Below are 24199 nucleotides of genomic sequence, written 5' to 3'. Positions count from 1 at the left end.
AGGTTGACACAAGGCTGAGACACATCATCTAAATATATGTACTTTACAGTATATGAAGAGGCTCAGTATATGGGAAATCTTGCATTGCTCCCCCCCTCCCTCTCCCCCATATCCAATATACCAGCTGTCAGCAGATTTAGAACAATGTCCATTTGTTGCATTGCAATCAATATGTTAGTTGCCGGTCTCTCCATCGTGCACAGCTAATCTTTGGTCCAGCACATAATGTACACTCTGTGCCTCTATGAGAAGGTCGTCTCCATTTCACTCCAGATTCTAATCCAACAATAGAGTGCATGTGGAGCATTGCTTGTACATAATGTTTTAAAACCACATTAAACATCAAACAACAAATAGCCATCTAGCCCATGAGACCAATTTCCTCTGCAGACTGAGTACAATTTACTTTTTCATACACAACACTTCAAACATTTAATCTCCAGGTATCAGGTTTAATTAATTTCAGGGGAAAATAGTTAATAAACTGCATATTTTATACTATGGGGGTCAGAATCCATGTAACACTTTCAAATGCCTTCTTAATTCCAAATTGTTGAGTACCTTATAGCAAATGTATTACGTTTCTGAAATAAATACGATGCCATATGCTCGTTTAAGAACAGTCTAATAAAACGGCTGAAATGATTTAATTTGGGTAACTTAACAGTATTTTCATCAAAGTTTGGAATTTATATTCAGCATTGATATTGACTTACAATTATATAATTCAGGCATCTTTGCTTCCATGGGTAGAATTAATATGAAAACAGTCCTTAGTGAATGTGAAAGCAAAAAACAACTGTAGAACATGTAACTGCAAGCATTAATTATGACTGAACCAATCTTAGGTAGCATTGTTTTAAAGTGGAATTGAATTATATTGGACCCTGGAGCTTTCTGTCTCTTTATTCTCTATATCGCCCATTGCAATTGTATAAGTTTCAGTGATATTCCAAATATTTGTACTGAATCGGTTTTACTTAGTTTTCAGCCCTTTTCAAATATAATTCTATTTTGCAAGTCTATGTTCTTACTTCATTTTTTTCTATTGTTGCTAAAAGATCTAAACCATTGAAATAATCTCTCTAATTAGTTATAATAGTTCTCAATTTTTTCCACAAATAGTAGAGACTGCCTTTTTCTATTGTAATATAGGAAGGCAAGCACTTTTCCCATCTTTGCTCCTGATCACAACGTTTTTATTCAACCTGAGAGATGAAGAAATCAAACTGCATTGGGAGGACCAAATAAGATTGATGTTTAACCTTCACTGAACAATCATATTAATGCACAATATGAAACCTTGTGTGATGTTTCAAGATACATTAGTCTTTTCTTCAATTCAGCATACTATTGATTCTTTTCTTTCTCCTGACTGTGAGCAAACTGATTATAACACCCCTGAGAATTGCCTTCAGCATCCTCCACAATATGATTCTCTATCATGAGGAAAAAAGCAATTATCCTGAAACAATAGATTATTAAACTTCTGCCTTTTGCATTTCAACTGTTAGAGCAAAAGGAAATCACAACAAGAGAATGGCCAGGGATAATTATTTGAATTAATAGAGGAACAAACTGGTGCATTAATACCATTTTTTTTGATCCTAGTAGCATATTCGGGCAGAAAGATAATTCTTGGCAGTGAAACAATAAGAGTATTTTCATGCAATAAGAGTATGAAAAAGTTAACCCTATATCTTAAACACCAAATAACTTATTGACTTAAAAAGTTTTGAAATTGTTGGATTTTCCATGACGAATTACTGGAGTCCTGTAGCTCAGTGGTTAGAGCACTCGCTTTGCAAGCGAGAGACCTGAGTTCAATTCCAGGCAGAGGGCGAAACCTTGGGCAAGTTTCCTTACTCCACACAGAGCCTAATAATAATCCCTCCAAAAAACCAAAAACAATAATTAAATTGGTCATTTTCAATCTACGACTGTTTGTGGGACATTGCTGTGCGCAATTGGCTGCCGCGTTCGCCCACAAATATACAGTCAATTCACTTTACAGTGTGTTCTGTGAAGCGCTTTGGGACGTCCTCCTGACGTGAAAAGCGCTATATCAAATGCAAGGATTATTATTATTATTATTATTATTATTATTATTACTAGCCATCACTAAATATAAAAATGTTCAGTGCACAGACATAAGTACATGTCTACATACAAAGTACACTTCCAACAGACTGTCCATAAATTAGATTTTTTTTCACCTAAACAACTTTCCACAGTGAGACTGAATTGCTTGAGATGTTACTTTACCCTTTGGGCTACTTCTACCACGTACAATAATTTGCTAAACAGTCAATGAAGTATTGTACAATTGGAGAAAGTATTGGAGTATTCTTCTGTGGTACTAAAAAAAATCACCTCTTTAGTATTTTAGTATAAAGCACAATGCATGCTTAATGACTATACTGCGAGACCTGACACATTGGGACATCTGAGGCTCCCATGCGTATCATGTATTACCACCAATCTACAAATATCAGGATGGCCTTCGTTCTTACAATCTCCCACTTTACCTTTATAGGGTTGATTTAATATTCTAAAGGAGGGTCTCACTCGGACTCCAGCAATGCCATTACTAGACATAACCACATGGTCAAATACCATAACTGTCTTTGTCTGACTCTTTTTCTTCCAGTAATAATGTATCGTATACCAAAGCCACCTTTACCAGAAAGCTATGCCTGAGATTGTGCCATCCCCACTGAGAAGGGTTATCCTTCAACTGCAAGACTTAAATTAGAAATCCTCATTTAAGCCAATTTGGTTATATTTCAGCATAAGAATATCCTTGTCTTTGAAATGTAGCTTCCAGATCAACCTGATAAGACATTTTCTCTGTTTAATGATGCTTGGATTTTCACCCTTTCAATGAGCAAACTGGTATCATTAATATTCTATGAAATTACCTGACATAATTGCCCTGAATTATCCATAATTGCTGTGTGGGTTGACTACAAAAATAGTAAGTTTTGTCTCTGTGAAAATACTTTTGATCCTTAGAGCTTATTCTCAATATAGCACCTCTTTGGAAGAGCATCAGGAACATCCTACTGCTTGTTGCAGAGAGAGTTCACATTTTAACTCCCTCCTTTCCTTTTTATTCCGTTCCCTCCAATCTATATTTTCAATCTCTTCAGAGAATACGATACCATACTTTTCATATTATTTCCAATGGAACCTACCATTTGCTATGAAATCATTTAATAAAACTACCTCTTGAAATTCTAATTCAGAAATAATGTTTGTTATGGGAATTGAACTCATAACAAGCAGTGACCTCCCAAGTCACAATTCAAACACAAATTGAAGGCACATTTTAGGGTGGCATCAAATAGCCCAAAGGGGCTTTTTCACCCAATCCTTTCTTGTGATCTTGTGATATGAAGGTCACCCCTGAAGGTCCTTGCATTACTATTGAAACATTTGGATATATATTTTAATACATTCCTTTTCAATTTGATCTGTTTATTTTACCCCCACTTTTCCAATCAAGATGTTGTTCCTCCATATATGTAATACCTGTTATTGCTTATCTCTATTGTTTCACCAGTTCCTGCTTTTGTGTTCCCCATCTTTTCCCCATGGAATAGTGCACAGCTTTCGAATATTATTTCTGGAAAAGCATTCCCCCAAATACCTAACTCCACTGCATCTCCAAGTGAAGGTTTTACCTCTGCCCTTCTTTTAGAGTATTCTTGGCCATACATAATGATAAAAAGTAGAACATTATTCTGAGATGTGATGACTACATATAAACACATATTTTGTTTGAGATTAAAGAGGATGGAGAACAAAGGCATCAGTGACGTTTCTATTACCCTGCACTAATGCAACTGTGACATTAACCTGTAATTTATTTGTGCAATTAATATTAAATCAATCTAGGATTATGTTACATTAAATTCAATGTCATATTTTCAACAACACAATATCCTTAAACCTTTTTAAGAAACCATTTTAAGTTGCTAAATGCAACAACTTATTATATTTAATGAAAGCATAAGATCCAGTTACAAAATGTGAGTTGTATTCCTGTTAATAAGAAAATGGTTCAATTTTACTCAGGGCACGGAGACATAATTTGTTACTAATTGGGTTATAATGTCTCATTAGTGATCATTACAGAAACAAATTCCTCTGTTTTTCCACTGTACATTTTGTAATGCATTCCTCCTCCGTTTTTCTTATTTAATACTTATCCTTCTCAATAAGCAGGGAGCTATATCTTGTTTGCCATGAACTAGATGTTACAGCACCACAATGAGATGTCTGATGTGCAATGCATGGTGTTTACTAAAGGCTTTATGTCCATAACAGGGAATATGGCACTGGTTCAATTCCACATTGCTTTAGTTGGCATTGACTATTCTGCCATCACCAATAGACACTATTTAGAGGCTATTTTTCTGGTCTGAGTTTAGAACAAAGTACCAAGTAAATGTGGTAAACATTTACTGCACTTCTAATGTTGGTTACTATGGGAACATAATCCCCAAACCATCCGCCCATGCAATCTCACGTTGGCGTAAAAAGCAAATAGGGAAATATTATTTCTCTTTGTTGGGGGAATCGTTGATGGTTTATGAAGAGCTTTGAGACCTTGACATGATAAAATGCTATGAAGTGTAAGCTCTTAAGTTTTAAACCTTTCTCCAAGAAGCTTAGTTTTCTTTTGTACCGATTGCTTTTTTCTCTCTCTCAACTCTTTCTGTTAACTCTCTGATAAAATCCAAGTGCTGAATTTTGCTCTCAAACCTCAAGATCTTCTCAGACTTCTCACATGCAAACATGATGCAAGCAAAGTATCATGTCATATGATAAATGATCCTGCAGTCACCATTTGCTCTCCCCATTTGAATGTCTCATCTGTTTCCATGTTATTAAACCTCCTATGATCATTGCTCTTCTGAAACGCCACATCTTGTTTCTGACGCCCTCCCTCCCTGCATCCTCAGTACATGGAAATCAAACCTCATCAGTTCCATCTTTCCCTGGACTGCAGTGTTAGGTCTCCTTCACTCTCTTCAGTCTATCCTTCCTCCTAAAATATTCCAATCCTATGTTTTGTGTCAACTCGTCACCACATCTCAATTTATCTCCTTATCTCACCGTCCTTACTTATTTCAATTATGTTGGTATTTTGCACATCAACTTGCATTTATAAAGTGCCTTTCACGTGAGCTCATGTCCTGGAGTGCTTCACAGTGGCAGAGTGAGTACCTTGAGCTATGAACCTTCTTTGAGGCTTCCAAACAAAACAGAGACAGTCACCAACAAGGATCCGGTTGGTGCATTGGAAAGGAGCAGCTGGCTTGGATAATAATGCTTTAAAATTAGGCACAAACGCCGATATCTGAAAGAGGTAAGAACTATCAGCTCCCATGAAAGAGATTACGAGAAGTGCTGGGTTATAAAACGTACAGTGCTGCAATGAGCAGTTGTTAAATAATTAACCATTCTCCTAAACATTATATGGAAAGTGTACAATGGTATGATAATTTGCCTGTTTGGCTGAAGATTATGCAGCACATGATATATTTTTAGGTAACCAATTAATGTTTTGACTTCATATCAGTGCAGCTAGGTTTGTGGAGAGCCAGGTTAATGTACAGGAGAAAGTTATTTATGACCAGTAAACTGTTTGGCAATGGGTTCAATCTAATTTGGTCATCAAATGATTTTTGTTAGACAGTTTATAGTGGCTTCTGCACAATATTCTTAGCGTCCTCCAAGGACAGAGCTTGCAAAAGGAGAACTATAATACAGTACCACCAAAAGGTAAGAGTGGATTATTTTTCATCGCTCTTTTTAACCATCTCTGCCCTTTCAAGACACATTTAATGCATTTGTCCCATCTTTTTAATGTACAATGTTAACTGATTTTGCTGCAAATCATCCTCTGTCTATAATGCGATTCCATGCTTTGTTGCAAATTACCTTTATGAAAACTATTTTATTGCATTGTTCAGATTTTTGTACAGCTCTGAATAAACTTTCGAACGATTCGAATATTTGCCTAAAGTTTTACTTAACAATGTACCCAGGCTTTTAATATAATCATGATGGAAAATTGATTTTTCCTTTCCTCAAAATTCCTTTGCACATCAAGGTTGATGTGCTGTACTACCTGTGGAATACAAATGCCACAAAGCACTTAAATGTAATTGGATAACACTGTTTTGTGATACAGGAAAAATAAAACGCACAACCGTGGTCCAGTAATGCATTTTACTTGTTTTTTTGTGCTTCAAAGTCAAATTCATTTATTTGATGTTGAATACTTGTGTTAAAACCCACGGTAATTTACCTAAGTTATTATCATTTCCATCTAAGATGAAAAGTGATAATAAAAACTCATTGAACAGGAGGTAAGTTAAAACTTCTGCCTGATGTTACTGTGATTGTAAAATTGTAAAACATAAATGTAACCAAACAGGGAAGGCAATAAGAAGTACACATTAGTCATCATGAGCAGTTAATGAAGTAATTAGTGCAAATAATAAATTAAACAATGACATTACATTGCTCTTCTCAAAGAGCCGGCACAGACTCGATGGGCCGAATGGCCTCTTTTTGAGCTGTACGATTCTATGAAACTGCCTAGACAGGAGCACAGTGCAGTTGAATGCGACCAGGCGAGAGCAAAATATTGTGGGATATGCCCAGACAGAAGGAAAAAAAGAGGAAGCGGCTATAAGAAAGCTCAATTTTACTGAGACTCAACTTTATTACTTAATTGTTTCAAAGGTATATTTGGATTTCAACTCTGTTTCTTTTCTTGCAAAGAATCTTCAATAATATTAATCCTTGTATTTGGCGTAGTGTGTTTCATGTTAGGAGTGTGACTCAAAGTGGCATCATAGGATTTCATGTAAAGAGTAGCGACTGTATTTTGTAGGTGACTGTGGTGGCCAATTTGCACACAGCAACGTCCCACAAAGAGCAATGAGGTGAATGACCCATTTTTTAAAAAAATTGTTGGCCAGGAGACCGAGAGAAACTCCCTTCTATTTTTGAATAGTAATAATAATAATTCTTGCATTTGATATAGTGCTTTTCACGACTTGTAGATGTCTCAAAGCGCTTCACAGAAGACTGTAAATTGAATTGACTGTATATTTGTGGGTGAAATAGTGCAGTGGAACCTTTAACATCCATCTGAACAGGCACATCAGTCTCATCCAAAGGATGGCATGTTAAACAATATAGCGTTTCCTCCCCCACCACCATATTATACCATTAGCCCAGAGTGAGTTCAAAGTCTGAAGATAGGACTTAAACCTTCTGACTCAAAGGCAGAACGGTATCAACTGAGCCAGGTTGACCACAAGTTGAAGCCATTTTGCTGTATGGGTCATTAGAGTGTCAGTATTGCTGAGCTGATATTTGCAATGAGGGCCATCTGCTGATTTCTCCAGTGTCCAACATGGAATTGCACTGATGCAGAAAGCAAATAGTTCCTGAGGGATCACTAAATAGGAATATAAACTTTTACACAAACTCAGTGGCACCCAATGAGTTATTTAAAGTGGGATGAAAATAATATTTTTCAAATGAAAACTGAATCTCTTTGTGGAGTGGAGAGGTAGGGCAAAGGTCTCTTGCTCATGATACCAATGTGGTGTCTACCTGATCACAGGTCAGTTATCAGAGACTATCAGAAAGCAGAAGATGTTCTCTACACCCCAGGGACAAGGGAAAAAAATCTGAGGTTGTCATGCACCTCTAAGCATTTTGTTGAAAATGACTTTGGCAGAGACTTGAAAGGCAGGATGGTCAGGCTAATCCCTTTCTCACAGCAGGAAATGTGGAGAAAACAATACAACTTTCATTGTTATCCAGTTGATATACAATTTTTTTTATTATTTCACCTACAAAATGTACGTCCACTTCACTTTACAGTGAATCCTGTGAGGCACTTTGAGACATCCTCCCAGGCCCCACTAAGAGAACGGGACATTTAAACTCTCTACAAATCAGCCACTATAATGTCTTGGCACTACTGCAAATAACAAAGCTGTGTTAAAACTATCACTTCTTGGTATGAGGATATTTTCTTTGACTCTGTAACTGACTATAGGGTACAACAACAACAAAATTACATTTATAGAGCGCTTTTCATGTTGGGAGAACATTCCGAGGTGCTGGTGTCGGGATCCGAGCATGGGTGATGGGTTTGGGGAGGGAAGGCAGAGAGGTGGGAGGACGACTGAAGGCATGATTGAAGAGGAGGGTCTTGAGACCGGCCTTGAAAGAGGCGAGGGAGGAAGCGAGGCAAAGGGACGTGGGATGGAGTTTCAGAGTGTGGGGGCAGAGAGGCTGAAAGTCCGGCCACCGATGGTAGGGCGGGTCGGGCGGGAGACATGGAGCAGGCTGGAGCCCGCTGAACGGAGGGAGCGGGCAGGTTGGTAGGGAGTCAGCAGGTCAGGGAGGTAGGAGGGGGCAAAGCCATGGATGGCCTTGAAAGTGAGGACAAGGATCTTGAACTCGATCCTCTGGGGGATGGGGAGCCAGTGGAGTCGGGCGAGGGTGGGAGTGATGGGGTCACGGAGCCTGGTGCGTGAGAGTACACGAGCTGCAGAGTTTTGGATGATCTGCAGCTTGCGAAGGGAAGAGTTGGGAAGGCCGACGAGGAGAGAGTTTCCATTAATCAAGCCTTGATGTAGCGAATGCATGGGTGAGGGTAAATGACAAACTTACAATTGCAGAACACTTCACCCCTGAAATTAAATAGAGAGTCTCGCCTTCCATACTGTGGTTAAATATAAAACAGCTTAATGATTTACATAAATGCTCTTTTGTTTTCGTTATTCTTTAAACAGAGAATCCTGATGCACATGCAGAGGAGCTGCTGACACAAGTAGTGTAAGAGTGTGAAATAACATCCACAGTTGCAAAGGTAAGATTGTGAACCCATCCTGAACACATTGCATATCTACTGATGTTAATTCAGCTTACTTTACATTGCTGCAACAAGAGATTGCCCAAAGCTAGGTTTATTCTGAGGATTTCATCGATTCTCCACCATTTAATTAAAAATATTCCCCAAAAAAACTCAGAACTGAAGGTTGTTAAATTGATAATAACTACAGAGCAATGGATAATTACTTGTATTGCATCAGGAAACGAGGCAAGACAAGCTGGTTTGAATATGGATATTATTATGAATTGATCACAACTTGTACCTATTTTTGGTCTTTTTTNAAACTTAACAAATTTCAGACGTCTGAAGTAAAACAATCAAATAATTGCTCCTAACACAACGACAGTAGTTAATGGTTGATATGTTTGTGATATGTTAAAACCCTCTTCAATCCAGCATAATTGTTCTCAGTTAAACTTGAAAACACCTTTTTTTTAAAAAAATAAAATGGTGATTTCCTACCCATTTTTTCTTCTGTCGGCCCAGAAAGTTTGCGGGGGGAATAATTCTCTAAGTCCTAGTTTCAGTAACTCATGTATGTATCATTCTTCCAATAGGAGCCCAGATAGTGGGTGTCCAACCTTCAGGCATCATTGCCAAACCAGAGCGTATATCCACCCAACATATAGATATTAAGCACAAAGAATCACTAAATAGTGAACAGGAGCAGCTCACCTGGCTGATTTACCCCATTTACAGGAGCGGGACACAGCAATCAATTGTGGCAGCCCAACGCAACCATGGCTGAAATCAACTAACTTAACAAAAAGCCTGGCTAACACTTGGAACATTGTAGGTGGGATCGTTATCTAGTCAATTTTCCACTTGGTTGGTTACCTTTGTAAGATTGAGTTTTGTAATCAGCAATGGAGAGCACAGGCTCTCTGCACTGGAACTTAGAACAAGCAGAAAGTTCAGGCAATGGTGAAGGGACTGCTAAATGGTCTACCTTCATCTCTGTGATTATCAATTGGTCTGAAAATGGAGCATGTTACTAAGTGATGCAAGATGTCAGAAACTTGGCTGTTCTAAAAAAAAAGGTACAAACTTATGCGTGTTCTGAAATCATATGGATGTGATAGCATAGAGAGACTTTAGCAACAGTGCAAACCAATTCTTGCAATACTGCATGAAAAAAATAGTAGGAACAGTTACTGAGGCACAATGAACAGAGTGTTTTGGCTTTGTGTTGGAAGTTTTACAAATATGTTCCCAAATAGTTTCATAACACAACTTGTGTTTGATTTACATTCTCACTATATTCTTCTGCTTGCTTTGACAGATGGGGTGCAGAAAAAAGTATTCTGGTTTAGAATCCTCACTTGTTGTTGTGTGTCTCATCGCTTTTGTTGTGGCGGTCGTTTTAATTGCACTTTTGGCCACTGGGGAACCTGGAACCTGTAGATCAGGTAAAAAAAACAACAATGCTGATATACGCCGTGTAACTAATAATTCATTCTCTCTAGATGGATTGCAGTTCATTCCATTTTTAATTGTTATGCAGTGTAATTTTGCTGTAATTCATAATATTAAAAAATTACAGTAAATCTGTTCATAATTAAAGCCAATCTTAACTTGTTTTGCCATAATGGCAAAGCAATGACTGTAACACACAAAGCTCGATATGGTATCACGTTTCATTAGCACCACTTACTCAGGTTCTAGATTTGAATGTCCAATGAGTATTAGAGTTATGTTGTTATTGTAATTGACGCATTGTGAGTTGGAAAACGTATTTAGAATCTCTATCCTTTATTATAGCCGCCCCTTTTGCTTGGCTGGTTCAGGCCTTCTCGTACGTCCACTGACCCCTCCCTACCATTGGCGGTTATGCCTTCAGTCACTGCATCCCTAACCTATGGAACTTCCTACTGCAATCCCTCTGCCTTGCCCCCTCTACCCATCTTCAAATCCCACCTGAACTCTTTCCTCTTCGACCATGCCAGCGGTCACCATCCTTTTCTCCCCTTCTCCATGTCCATCCCTGCCATTGTTCAGCACTCTGAAATGCTCCCCTACGTGAAGAGCGCTATATATGTGCAAGGTGTTGTTTAAATAGTAGTTTAAGAGTACATCCACATACAGTAAATCATCTGTGACCTGCTCTTCATATTTGAAACAATAACATATTCATAGTCTTTGCTTGAAATACTTCACAAAAACAAATTACAATGACATTTCTGTATAGATTTCTGGTGTTATTTGCACTATGACTAATGCCCTGTTGTTGGTGCCTCCACAGTCAAAGCTGAAGTACCCTTTGCAGCAGACTGTCCATCCTCTGTTCCCAATGGTGATCGAATTAACTGTTTCCCTGATGGAGGTGCTACTTTGGTCAGTTTAGAACATTTCTTCTACAGTTTTGTGCAAACTTGCCCTGTACAAACCAGACCTAATCTTTTATTCATGACATTGCTCCAATGTTAGATTGCTTTCTGAATGTGTAACCCTTACATTTTATTGTCAGATCATAATGGGTTTCCCTGTTCTCACCTGAATGTTCCTCATGGAATTGAAGGAAATGATTGGGGAGGTCAGATCAAGGCTAATATCTGCATTGAACAGTTTATATTAGCGTGCCATCAAAGAGGGAATATTAAAACTTCAACCAAGAAGCTACAAATGAGTCTATTTTTCACTATAATTGCCTTGCTTCATGCATTATTTTTGCTCTTCATCTTCTGGCAATGATAGTAATATTACTCTTTTGCACGCTTCACACCTCAGCTATGTTTTTGATGCTATTATTCATGGAGCAGTTCACTTGAGAAAGGGCTATTTGTGTGTCTTTACCAAATAGCGATCTGTGAGTACATAACTTGAACGCTATAAAATTATCATTGTTTCCCATGCTATCAATGCAAAAGCAAAATAGATTCTTCTGAAATCCTATTAGATAAAGGCGCCTCTCAATGCAACACAAAGTCCTGTTCAGTAGAAAGTCACAAGTTTGTTTGTGCTGAATAAATGGATCTTAGCCAGGCCTGCAATTGAGGTTATGCAAATGGTCTATGGAACCTAGATTACGAAGAGGAATATCAGATGGGTTTTCCACTCAAGTGCTATCAAATGGAAAGGGAAAGTGTATGGACATTGGCTGAGGGGTAGGGTGGGCTGGACCGTGATGGCTTCCAGGACAAATAGCCTGGTCTTAGAGCTTAAGGCTCCATACGAAGAACAAGGAACTGGAGTATGGCAGATGTCCGTGTAACTGTACCTCAGTAAAGAGTCAGTGCCTTGAGTTGAGGAGAAAGGAAAGTGACTGAAAGGAAAGAAAATGCTGTGGCTTTATTTTAATGATTTAGAATTCACAGCAAAGATGGAACAATGCCTTTGGCTAATGTAGGATTAATTGGGACAATTAAGTTTCTTCAGATGTGAGAAGAAAGCCTTATTGGGTGTGCTTCTTCATTGGCTATGATTCTGCGTTGACTTTGACCACATTGCATTTCTCACGCTCAGCATTTTTTTGTGCCTTATAGCATTCAGTAGCATATGCCATCCATTCACATACACCACACTCACTTCACTTTATCACTGTAAATAATCAGTATTTTATCTGGGCTATATTAGCCTTGGAGAATGTTCAGTGATAATTCTTTAACATCTGGGAATAATGGGTTTTGTCATGATGATTGGCTGGGTAGCCTTGAAACGCTGATCTTAACGGTGATTAAGCAGTGGTCTGATCAAGCTGTTGAAAATAATAATCGGGATTGAAAATCTAGATAGTGGACAACAAGAGGAGCCCAAAACAAACAGACATGTTAAATTTAAGATAGTCAGATGTTAGGATAGTCAGATCAGAAGGTTATGAAAATGTGGAGTGCACAACTCCAAGAAGCCGAGTAAATAGAATCGATTGGGATAGATCACTGAGATGTAAGAGTATGAAGAAAATGTAGGGAAATGAGACTGAAAGGTGTGCTGTGATCCAATACACTGGTATTAACGAGGCTGAATGGCTTCCTATTGTTCCCAAGGCTCCCAATATAAAATAATGTTTCTGAATATCACGTCAAGGTCAGTGTCTATGAAAAGGCTCACATGTAAAGGTACCTGTGTTCAAATTCAAATCTGAATATAAAATAACAAATCAGAATCAGATGCTTTCAGAAAGGCTTATGACACGTAATTCAGCTGATAATAATTAAGAATGTGACAATAGTAACCAGATTTTAACTAGGCCACGAGTGTCATCGAGTTAGTGACTCATTTTAGAAACGTCAAGATGATTATCAGAAAACCAGGAGCTTCCTGCTCTTAATTGTCATTTCCCCCCAGCCCAGAAATCCTCAATGACAACCGAGAAAAAAAACATTCTGTTTATTATTAGTCGTTTATTATTGAACAGCTTTGGGTTTGAGTGTTTATTTTTAATTTTGTAAAATTTGAAGTGACTGTCAAAGTAAATTTAAAAAGCAGTTTATCACGAGCGATACAGAAATAATCTGATAACTGCAGACTAATATTAATATCTGCTGCATTTCAGTGCCAACACTGGAAATCTGCCTGCCGGGGGTTTTCATGAACATCTCACATACGATGCAGATCTGCACATCTTACAGTTATTAGATTTCTATTTTAAGGAGCATCATAAGCTTCTCTGATGCCTTGTGCTGAGGTAGCTGATTGATCTCAGACAGTAGGGAGTTCTACAATAAGGATTTAACACACCTGGAGTGTGTGTGTGGGGGGGGGTGGGGGAAGAAATCACCTTCTGATTGCTAACCAGTGACCCTTGCTGCAATGTGACAGGTATCGATTTTGAGTGAGCGCAGAATGCAATTTGGTTCTTATCGCCCTCATAGTCCAATAACCTGCCATGAATCACACATAAAGAATGGTCCTGGGCAAGTCACTGAAACAGAGCCAAATCCCAGCAAAAATCAATTATCTTCGAGAGGAAGAGGATCAGAGGGGTACGAGAATATTGACCCCCAAAAGAGTTACAATCATTAGTGTTATTTACAATGTTATCTATAGGTCTACGATCTGCACTTAGATTTTTTTCACAATGTACCAAACAAGTAAACGATGCGTAACTGGGGTTGAAGGAAACATGGCTTGTTCCTGCAGTCCTGCACGATTGTTTGGCACAGGGCATTACTTCACTTAAATCTGACCATGTTTAGCATTGTTGCAGTTGCCCAGAGCTATCTTTTTTGAACACTTAAAAAAAAAAACATTTTTTCACTAGGAGTTTACATTGGAAAATCCCATTGCAAAATCGTAGTCAAAGGATCCTTGGTTTCAGTTATCTGTGGATGGTAAACCCCAATCGGACCACAATTGCTGCAGTAAATCGGCAGCAAACATTTTTGGGGGGTACCTTGCGATTTTGACGTTTTTTATCGAATGTTAAAAGCTTTTCTCAAACATTTCTCCAGCACTTTGATAATAATATATACTTATCAATCAAGATTATGGTAGTTATTAGAAATTACAGTCACTTTATTACATCTCCACGACTGCAGTCGAAAAGCCATGTGAACAATTGTTACTTGGACAAGGTACTGGAAAGTGATTAGCACCTGTGGAACCAGCACCAGGAGATGGGGAAAAAATGTATGTCTTCGGGGGGGAGTGGGGGAGGCAGAAGCGGAGAAAATAGGGGAAGGAAAAACACGTAGGAAACTACATTACACGGTTTATCAATGCAGTTAGGAGGAAACTCAATGCGTACGTGAGGGAGAAGAGAATAACGTTGTATGGGAGAGACGATTCGGAGTTTGGGACCTGGTGGTGTTTGAACACCAACACAGACCAGTTGTGTTATCTATCTTCCCACGTACAGTCTATGCAATGTAATTCTACGTAAAATAACTTAACACAAGGAAAATGAATATCAGAGCTAATGAAAGTATAAAAGCCTTAGCAACCATTATCCAATTTGTTTGCTGTTTCAGTTATTATCGAGTCAAAATCTGCCAGGCTTGAAGTTTGCCAGTTCTAATGTAAGACACATGCCAACATTTTTAGACACGGTAACATGACTCACTACTGTAAGATTCTTTGACATTAACCCTCAGATAAAATATATGTAATTATATAGTCATTTGAAAGATTACAATAGTATTAAATAGTCTGCATAAGAATTAACATCGCACCAATGGCAAGGATCACCCATTTCTAGGTTGACACCGATAGAAAGTACAACTATCTGCAAATAATTGTGCCCAGGCAATTATCACTGATAATATATTCTGTGGTTTAAAAAAAAAGAAAGTAGGGAAAGACCTTAACAAATGTGCGGGAGATAAAACGAGTTGGTACACAAGTGGGAGTAACAGCAGTTAGAAAAACACTTGGCATATTATTATCATCTGCTTTGCTCCTTGTCAGAAAAAATGTGAAGAACGAGGCTGCTGTTGGAAACCGATAGAAGATAGAAATGTGCCCTGGTGCTTCTTCTCGAAGAATCAGGGATACACAGCTCAGAATAACCAAGTCAAAACACGAGCAGGTTTGTACTGCAGCTCCCAATATTCAGATACCCGGCCACTTGTGTATACAGGGTGACCAAAAAGTTGTGATACCATTACAACGGCTGATAAGTCTTAAAGAAATTATGATATTTGTCTTTGTTTAGATAATAGGGTAGATTTCATGACTTTTTGGTCACCCTGTATATAAGAATATAGGAATAAAGGAACAGGAGTAAGCCATTCAGCCTCTCAAGCCTGTTCTGCTATTCTATTAGATCATGGCTGATCAGTACCTCAACTCCAAACTTTCTTAATTTGTCAAAAGTGATTGTGTAATTAAATAATTTAATGATTAAAAATTATAATTTTAATCACTAAAAAGTTTGTCAACTCCAAATTGTCTTCGGTTGGCAAGAGTAATTTGAACGTTTGTTTTTTCCCAGTGAGGGTATTTTAACAGAATTTTCTTTTTTCGGTGGCAAACAAAGGGTTTCAAGTTCACTTGAAACGAATGCCTTCTCCTTTCCCTTTTGGGAATGTTGTTGAAAACTTAGTGTTGACTGGGGAAGAGCAGACAGAAAATCGTTTCCGATTCAAGGTGAGCAACTTTTTGAAAGAAAATAAACTTTTGCTTTGTCGAGGGGGAAATCAAAGGTGAGATAGCAGCTTGGGAACTCCATGATTAAAATATATAAAAACAAATGAAAATATTAAAAATTGTTTACTTCAATCTACCAGTGTTTGTGGGGACGCTGCTGTGCGCATTTTGGCTGCCGTGTTTCACGCACAAAATATACAGTCAATTCACTTTACAGTATATTCTGTGAACCGCTTTGAGACGTCTCAAAGACGTGATAAGGTGGTGTATCAAATGCAAAGATTATTATTATTATATAGTGAAAGGAGTTAGGAAAAGGCATTGAACATTCTTTTCTTCCCATATTTCAATTTCCTTTTATCACCACTTAGGTCATCTACATTAAAAAAAACTCTGGAATTAATCTGTTTCAGTGTATTCTTTTTATCATTGATGTAGAGATAATTTCTAATATTCCGTCAATGAAACCTAAAGTAGAAATGTAATAACCTTCATTTTGTTATTATTTAATACCCTGATATCCTGAAATGATTTGCGCTTAATTTAACACACCATATAGTTTCTTTTGTGATTTTATAACCATCTAGACATCATACCTCGCGTTTAATGTTACCTGATTGTTTTTTTAAGATTACCGATTCTAGCAAGAGACGATTTGAAGTTGATCATGAAAATATCAAGCCTTTCACTGGTAAAGCAGTGTCGAATCCAAACTACGAAGTCAGTGTTAATCAGAATCCTTTTGGAATCAAAATCACCAGAAAGTCCACAAAAACTGTCTTGTAAGTAATTTTCTCATAAATATACTTCTCTTAAAAGACAAAGTGATATATGGAATTAGTGGCGAACAATTGACCTTATTTAATCCAGTCCGTAGTTTTCTCTTGTGTACCTGAGTTCCCTCGCTCTCACTGACACACACACACACTGTCCCTACTTTTTCAAATCCTAAATCATCCCTCTCACCCTCTTTCTGTGCAACCTCTGTCATATTGTAATGTTTCCTAGTACTTAAATAACCTCAAGTACTTTGAACCACAAGACTTTGTTGTTCCAAATGTACTTCATGTTGAGAAGATATAAATGTTTTCATTTGAACTTTATGATTAAAATCAAAGTCTTAACATTATCAAAATTGCCTTCCATCAATTGGGCTTGCACAACATACTGAGCTAAATTTAAATAAAATGGTCCCCATTTATGGGTATGACATAACAGGGAAAATCAGCCAGGCTATTGATCTGCAACTTATCTGAAAGCAAAGCAGTATTTTTATTTTTATAAAAATAATGAGTGACTTATTATGTCCTAAAACTATCAATGCATTTAGAGATTATAAAGATGCCACGTTCACACATCCATTTGCCCTTTATTCAGAAGCCTGAGAAAGCAAAATTTTACATAATACCAGGCCATAAATTACATGAAATAATTCTGAGTTTACTCAGCCCGCATTATGTATTTGTAGACCTGTTCACTCATTGATGGTCCTAAAAACATTGTGGATTGAAGCGATTTGTACTTGAATGATAGATGTGACCACATCAATCTTCTGTCCTAAAGCTCTGCGGTGGCAGCAAATCCACACCTTATGAAGCCAGGTTTTAGACAAAGAACTATTTTTAACAATTCAGTGAATTTCCTGGAGCTTTTTCTGAATCCCATACTTTAGTCCTGCACTGTTTCCCTTTCCATACCTCAGGATTCTTTCATATCTGCGCTCTGCAGACTATCAGTGAACAAGCCTCAACTGACTGAGCTGGCACTGAAATCAGCTGATGGGGATGGCCTTAGAGAATTCTTTTTATCCGGATCCAAATTCTGCTTCTAGTCCTTTGACCCTTCAGTGAAATGTCAATGAAGTGACTGACGTTATTCTAACTGATATGGCAGGTTTCATTATCTCACGCTTTTCCGACTGTCAGATCAGTCGCTGCCACTTTGGTTCAATCCTACTTGCTCTTCTGCTACCTCTCGTGACAACTGTGCCTGTCACACCCTGGCATTCTTATCAGACTGAAGCATTCCAGGCCAACTCTCCTCACCCGTTACCTCCAGAACTGCCGTATTTGGGCCACTAACCCTAACTGTATAGAGAAGAAGCTTGTCTAGCAGTTTTACCTTCCTGTTTCTTTCCCAATGTGTCACTCAAAGCATCTGTGATGTCTTCTTTTCACAACTGTTTAATTTTTGATGGTTCAGATGCTGATTTTCCTAAACAGAAAGGTGACCTTGGCTTATTTTTCTTCTCGCATCTTCTCCGTTGGTTTCCAATAGCAGTTGCATTCCCCTCAACAATTAATAATAACTCATGGAGTCCTGTAGCTCAGTGGTTAGAGCACTCGATTTGCAAGTGAGAGACCTGAGTTCAATTCCAGGCAGAGGGTGAAACCTTGGGCAAGTTTCCTTACTCCACACAGAGCCTAATAATAATCCCTCCAAAAAAACAAAATAATAATAAATTGGTCATTTTCAATCTACGACTGTTTGTGGGACATTGCTGTGCGCAATTGGCTGCCGCGTTCGCCCACAAATATACAGTCAATTCACTTTACAGTGTGTTCTGTGAAGCGCTTTGGGACGTCCTCCCGACGTGAAAAGCGCTATATCAAATGCAAGGATTATTATTATTATTATTATAATAATAATCCTGGATTGAATATTCCACACATGGTATTTTCTTGCAATATTCAAAAACGAATGTCATATCTTCCCAACCCATATAAAATTCCATAAAAACTTCAAATAATAACAGATACTAAATTATTTATAACGCTCACATTCCTTTGCATAAGGGAGCTGCTGGTGGCAACTCTAACTATCCTTTATTGAAAAGGCAAAAAGATAAATACAATAAATTCTAAAAAAAATCTTGTCCGACTACAAGACAATTCAGTGATTTTTTTTAAAAGAAAACCTTTTGAATGCAGGAGACCAGAATACACAGAAACCTCTGATAGCTGACCAAGGAAAGTGGTGCATACATTTTACGAGGAAGTAGCTGAGAGGGAGAGATTTGTCAACAGCTTTGTCATCATTGGTGACTGAGGCTTCAGTAATCTCATCCCCATCTCTGGAATTTCCTCCCTCGAGTACATGAAAGTCACAGTAAAAATGTTGTTGTTTGTTTCAGGGCACCAAACAGATTTCAAACCTGGTTATATTTCTTTCCTTAGGTTTGATACTTCGGTGGGACCTTTGCAATTTGCTGATCAATTTATACAAATAACAGCCAAACTTCCCACGCACAACATCTACGGACTAGGAGAGCACGTTCATAAACAGTACCGTCACGACACGTACTGGAAAACCTGGCCTATCTTCGCCAGAGATGCTTTCCCTAATGGGGTATGAAGGCCTGTTGAATGTCACTTAGATTCATGTTAAGTGCTGCCTTGTGCCTGATGGTTCCTGGTTCTGTATTATTTATGCTGCTTTTACTTCCACCAACAACTGCTGCTGGAAACATTTATCAGTTCGACTGTCAAGCACGGAAGAAATTTCCTGAATGTCTTGCGAACAATAGTCTACAGAAAAAAAAATCACTGCCCGCCCTTTGACTTGACGGGTTATGCAGTTTGATATTTTCACTGGGTTTATTTTGTAGCTCAGTTGCCTTTAAGTATAAAATTAGATATTAAACACAGAACAATGGATCCTTGGGATACATATTATAGGGGGTAATAATTCCCTAAAGAAAGATAATAAACTGATTACTTCAATCCACGAGTGTTTGTAGGACGCTGCTGTGCGCAATTGGCTGCTGAGTTTCGCCCACAAAAATGCAGTCAATTCACTTTACAGTATATTCTGTGAAGCGCTTTGAGACGTCTTGAAGTCATGATAGGGCACTAGATCAAATGCAAGGATTATTATTATTAAATACTAACTAAAACTAAATAACTCCATAATGATACTCTACAAACTATACATTTTACATTAATGCAGTGCCGGCCATCTCAAAGCATGTTTCAAATGTATTCACACCTTTCACATGATCCCCTACCCAAACAGGGTAGGGGATCATGTGAAGAGTGTGAATACATTTTAAACTTATGGTGGTGATATAAATGGTTTATTTTGTGTAATTCATTGACTGGCAGCGGTGCTGAGGTGCTTCAGTGCTTGTTTACCAGACACTATCTTAATATTGTGTGATATAAATGCCGTTGAGACGTTTATACATGGCTTGTTTCACTTAACAGAACATGGACAATCTCTATGGCCACCACACATTTTTTATGTGTCTGGAAGAGGAGAGTGGATTATCCTTTGGTGTGTTTTTGCTGAATAGCAATGCCATGGGTAAGCTTTCTGTGGCAACCAGTGGAATGGATGAATTATTAATTTACTCTCACTCAACAATGTGGTGCTTTTTAATGTTAGCTTTTCGGGTTTTAAAGGACTCTTGTCCCCATTTCCATTGGTTAATGTCCCAGCTGCACAACCTTATTCCCTCAATGTATCTCAACCTTATTCCCTCAATGCCCAGCACAATGCAACACACACAACTTTGGAAACACTGGTCAAGCCAATTGTGGAATCAGAAGGTTTGAGTCCCACTGGGCCAATTCAGTACTTCACCCTTTCAACGGTAAACAATTGAGCACCATATCTAAACAAATCGTCCTTCTATGGTAAAGAGTGAACCTTCACCTGAGATCAAATTGCATGTCTGGGTTGTCACTGAGGTTTGAAGGTACAGACATTTCCTTGAAAGTCAAAACATTAACAATTCAGGTACTGGACAAGTTCATAACCTCGTTCATGCATACTTGTGGACTAACTAATTAATCCTGACTGGATTCGTTTTTTTTAAACCAGAGGTTGAACTGCAGCCAACTCCAGCAATAACATATCGAACAATAGGTGGAGTCCTGGATTTTTACATCTTCTTGGGTTCTTCACCTGAACATGTTGTTCAGGAATACTTAACGGTAAGTTAAGAGTCACCCTAAACCCCCAGCAGTGTATCTGGACGTTGCAAAACTGTGATGTCCAAATCATTCGATAATCTATTTGTGCTGTGCAAGAAACGTCAACGACGCCTTGCATTTATATTGCGCCCTTCAGCAAATCATGGTCACATCTGCGAGAGCTTTGAGACCCTATTGTTCTGTAAAGTGAAATATTTACACCCAATTTGTTTTGTGTGCCTACATGCAGCTGGTTGGCAAACCCATGATGCCAGCATACTGGATCCTGGGATTCCAACTTAGTCGCTGGGGTTATAAAGATCTTGATGAGGTTTTGGCAACAGTGGAGAGGAACCGCAAAATAGACCTGCCATATGTGAGTAGTTCAGATCTTCGGAAAGCAGTACTCGTCAGTGTCTGTTTTGCATTCTCATATGTTCCTTTGTTTCCCCTGATCAGTGCCAGGTTATCACTCAGAATATACAATATGGGGCAATGTGTCTCTCTCTTCAGTGGGAAAAAGCGATTGAATTATGTTAGAATGTATTTTTATGGCACTTAAAACCAACCAATTGAGACTTGAATTTAAGAATTTTCCCCAATGATCTTGAAATTTTAATGCATGGTCCTATAGGCTAAGACAAGGAGATCTTCATAAGTATTTTAATAAGGAATAAGCACATCATGAGAAGGATTACTGAGAAATAAAGGAGAGCAAATATTGCAGGATAGTTTCAGAGACATTAGTAAGAATATTAACATATTCCAGCTGTAAGTGCGATCATTTCTTTTTGGTATAATTACAGCGTAAGTTTTATTTTAAGCAAACAAAGAGCATCTTGGTTGCTTAAAATAAATAACAACTGGTAAATAATGCAGAAAGATGTAGCCCTCAGCTCCATTTAGTTTCTTATTAACTTGAAAATGTGATAACTTGATGAACATTTTGATCCAGTGATCAAAAACTTAAAATAATCATCAGTGTGTATCTTTGTGAATGTACCCAACCATGTTAATTTTACTCTCAATAGAATATAAATATTGTTAATTATGTGCTAACTGTGTTGTGCTCAATTAATTAAAATCATTCAGGATACCCAAATCATTGATATCGATTACATGGAGAACAAGAAGGATTTTACTTATGATAAAGTGAATTTCAAAAATCTCCCAAGTTTTGCTGATAACTTACATGACAATGGACAGAAATTCATCCTCATTTTGGTAAGCTCATAAAAAATGTATTTTGTCATGCTCTTCTCTAGTGAGTAATCTGATGTAGCAAAAAGCCACATAAACCAGAAAGTTAGATGATAATATTCCAATTTGCAAACAGATGACGTTTAACAGATCATGGTTATGTCTAAATTGGCCTATTGGGGGGGTGGAGAGTGAGGAGGTGGGGGGGAGAGAGAAAATTTATGCAATAAAATTTGACTTAAAAAAATTCAACTTTTGGATACATAAAAAGTTAGAACATGCGAATGGTTCAGATGCATTTTCACTGATCGTGTACCGTACCACTACATAGAATTAAATGCAATAATAAAGTGTTTTGGAAATGGCAGTCTTTCAAGTACCACATTATTATGGCTGACGACTGCGAAACCAATCAATTTCTGATGTTAAGATCAGTTTTAATAAAATCAGCGCAAGAGGGATTTGCATTCCAGGACTGCGTTCTGGTTTGTGACTTTGACATTTTGAAATGTAAGGGGAATGAAGAGTTCCACTACTCAACTGATCTCAATTCTGTCTCTTTCAAATTTAGGATCCTGCGATTAGCACCGAAAAACTGATAAATGGGCCGTACGAAACATATGATAGAGGCACAAAGATGGGTGTATGGATTAATGAATCTGATGGAAAGACGCCCATTGTAGGAGAGGTAACTCAAGTCATACTATTCTTGGTAGTTAGGTAGCGATAAATCATACAAAATAAACTATGCAAATTCTAATCTGCATGAAAGCACTGACTGTGATATTAAAAATGCAATATCTGGATGCACTAAAAATTATCAAAAGATGTGTGTGCTTTTCTATTCTTAAAAATATTGAGGTTATAAATTACATAGTCATTAAAACATTGTTTATTCTCCAAGAGTCAATGGCTTTGTGACGAGCGGCATTTTGGTATGATTTGATGAATGAAATTTCCTGTAGAGTAGATTCTAACAGCTACGAGTATTGTATTGTGATTCTGTTTCTATTTTTCAACGTCCCGTGCTCTAGGTGTGGCCCGGGGAGACCGTCTTTCCTGACTACACAAACCCGCAGTGCATTAAGTGGTGGCTGGATGAATGTGAACGGTTCTACAAAGAAGTAAAATTCGACGGAATCTGGATTGTACGTTCCACTTCATATTTGCTGATCATTAACCCTGTTTCCATTTTGCCTCGATGGTTTGAAACTCACTTTTTTCTGGTTTTGCACTGTGCGCCTCTTGAAGCTCTTTAATGAGAATTACACTTGAATGATGTTCTCGCACTCTCATTTGCAGGATATGAACGAGGTGTCCAGCTTCAAGCAAGGTTCAAAGAAAGGATGTAATAGTAACCAATGGAACCATCCACCTTTCATCCCAAGTAAGTTTGTGTGGGTCTCGCAAGAGAACTAAAATGAATCTGAACAGGAGCAATGTAGAGGTTACTCTATTAGAATGCAGGGACTGATCTAGAGTTGAAGCATTGCTGGGTCGAGGTATAAGGGCAGTCAGTTTTGATATGTATTTGAATACATAATTGTCCGAATTTGGCTGACCTCAAAGTGATTGGGGGAATGGGGCCATAAGTACCCACTACAGCATCGTCAACATATCTCATTGATTGATTCCATCCAGGAGTATTCCCTCACTCGCTCAACCACCCCCATTTCAGTGTTAGTGATCTTTACTAAGACAGAACATCTCGAATACTCAGTTCAATAGGATCTACGATGCAGCTTCTATGAGTTGTTTCCCTTGTTCCACTCGGAGAAATGTGATCAAGAGAAATGCAACATAAATTTGCAGTTTGGTAGCAACAATAAGTGTTCCAAAAGGCTAGCATCGTTTGACATATTGCCTGAGGTTTTGTTATGATCTTATTCTATTTCCTTTGCACACACTGTGAATCTCAAATATCCTTTTCATGTTATTTCTTCTGAAGGGATCGTTGATAATGTAATGTACTTCAAGACCGTTTGCATGGATGCTAAGCAAACTGCAGGAATTCATTATGATGTCCACAGTCTATATGGTCACTCAATGACACTGGCGACTGAAGAGTAAGGTTGATTTGTACAAGAACGTTTGTGCATTTTGATGTGAAATGGTGTTA

The 24199-nt window shown here is 38.0% G+C and overlaps 1 protein-coding gene across 1 annotated transcript in view; it reads left to right on the top strand.

Moving 5' to 3' along the window:
- Positions 1-9714: 9714 nt before the first annotated feature.
- Positions 9715-24199, top strand: part of si (sucrase-isomaltase (alpha-glucosidase)) — a 65040-nt gene continuing 50555 nt past the window's right edge. Inside the window, 15 exon segments of the mRNA XM_042339059.1 lie at positions 9715-9730; positions 10221-10347; positions 11181-11272; positions 15284-15404; positions 15855-15964; positions 16595-16746; positions 19141-19312; positions 20170-20269; positions 20789-20901; positions 21131-21256; positions 21973-22104; positions 22652-22768; positions 23115-23228; positions 23383-23467; positions 24029-24146. Of these exon segments, the coding sequence (XP_042194993.1) occupies positions 10221-10347; positions 11181-11272; positions 15284-15404; positions 15855-15964; positions 16595-16746; positions 19141-19312; positions 20170-20269; positions 20789-20901; positions 21131-21256; positions 21973-22104; positions 22652-22768; positions 23115-23228; positions 23383-23467; positions 24029-24146 (1679 nt within the window). The 5' untranslated portion in view covers positions 9715-9730.

Source organism: Callorhinchus milii, unplaced genomic scaffold (assembly GCF_018977255.1).
Source record: "Callorhinchus milii isolate IMCB2004 unplaced genomic scaffold, IMCB_Cmil_1.0 Scaffold11, whole genome shotgun sequence".
Taxonomy (NCBI): domain Eukaryota; kingdom Metazoa; phylum Chordata; class Chondrichthyes; order Chimaeriformes; family Callorhinchidae; genus Callorhinchus; species Callorhinchus milii.
Note: the sequence above shows the minus strand (reverse complement) of the source record. Positions and strands in the feature narration are given on the sequence as shown.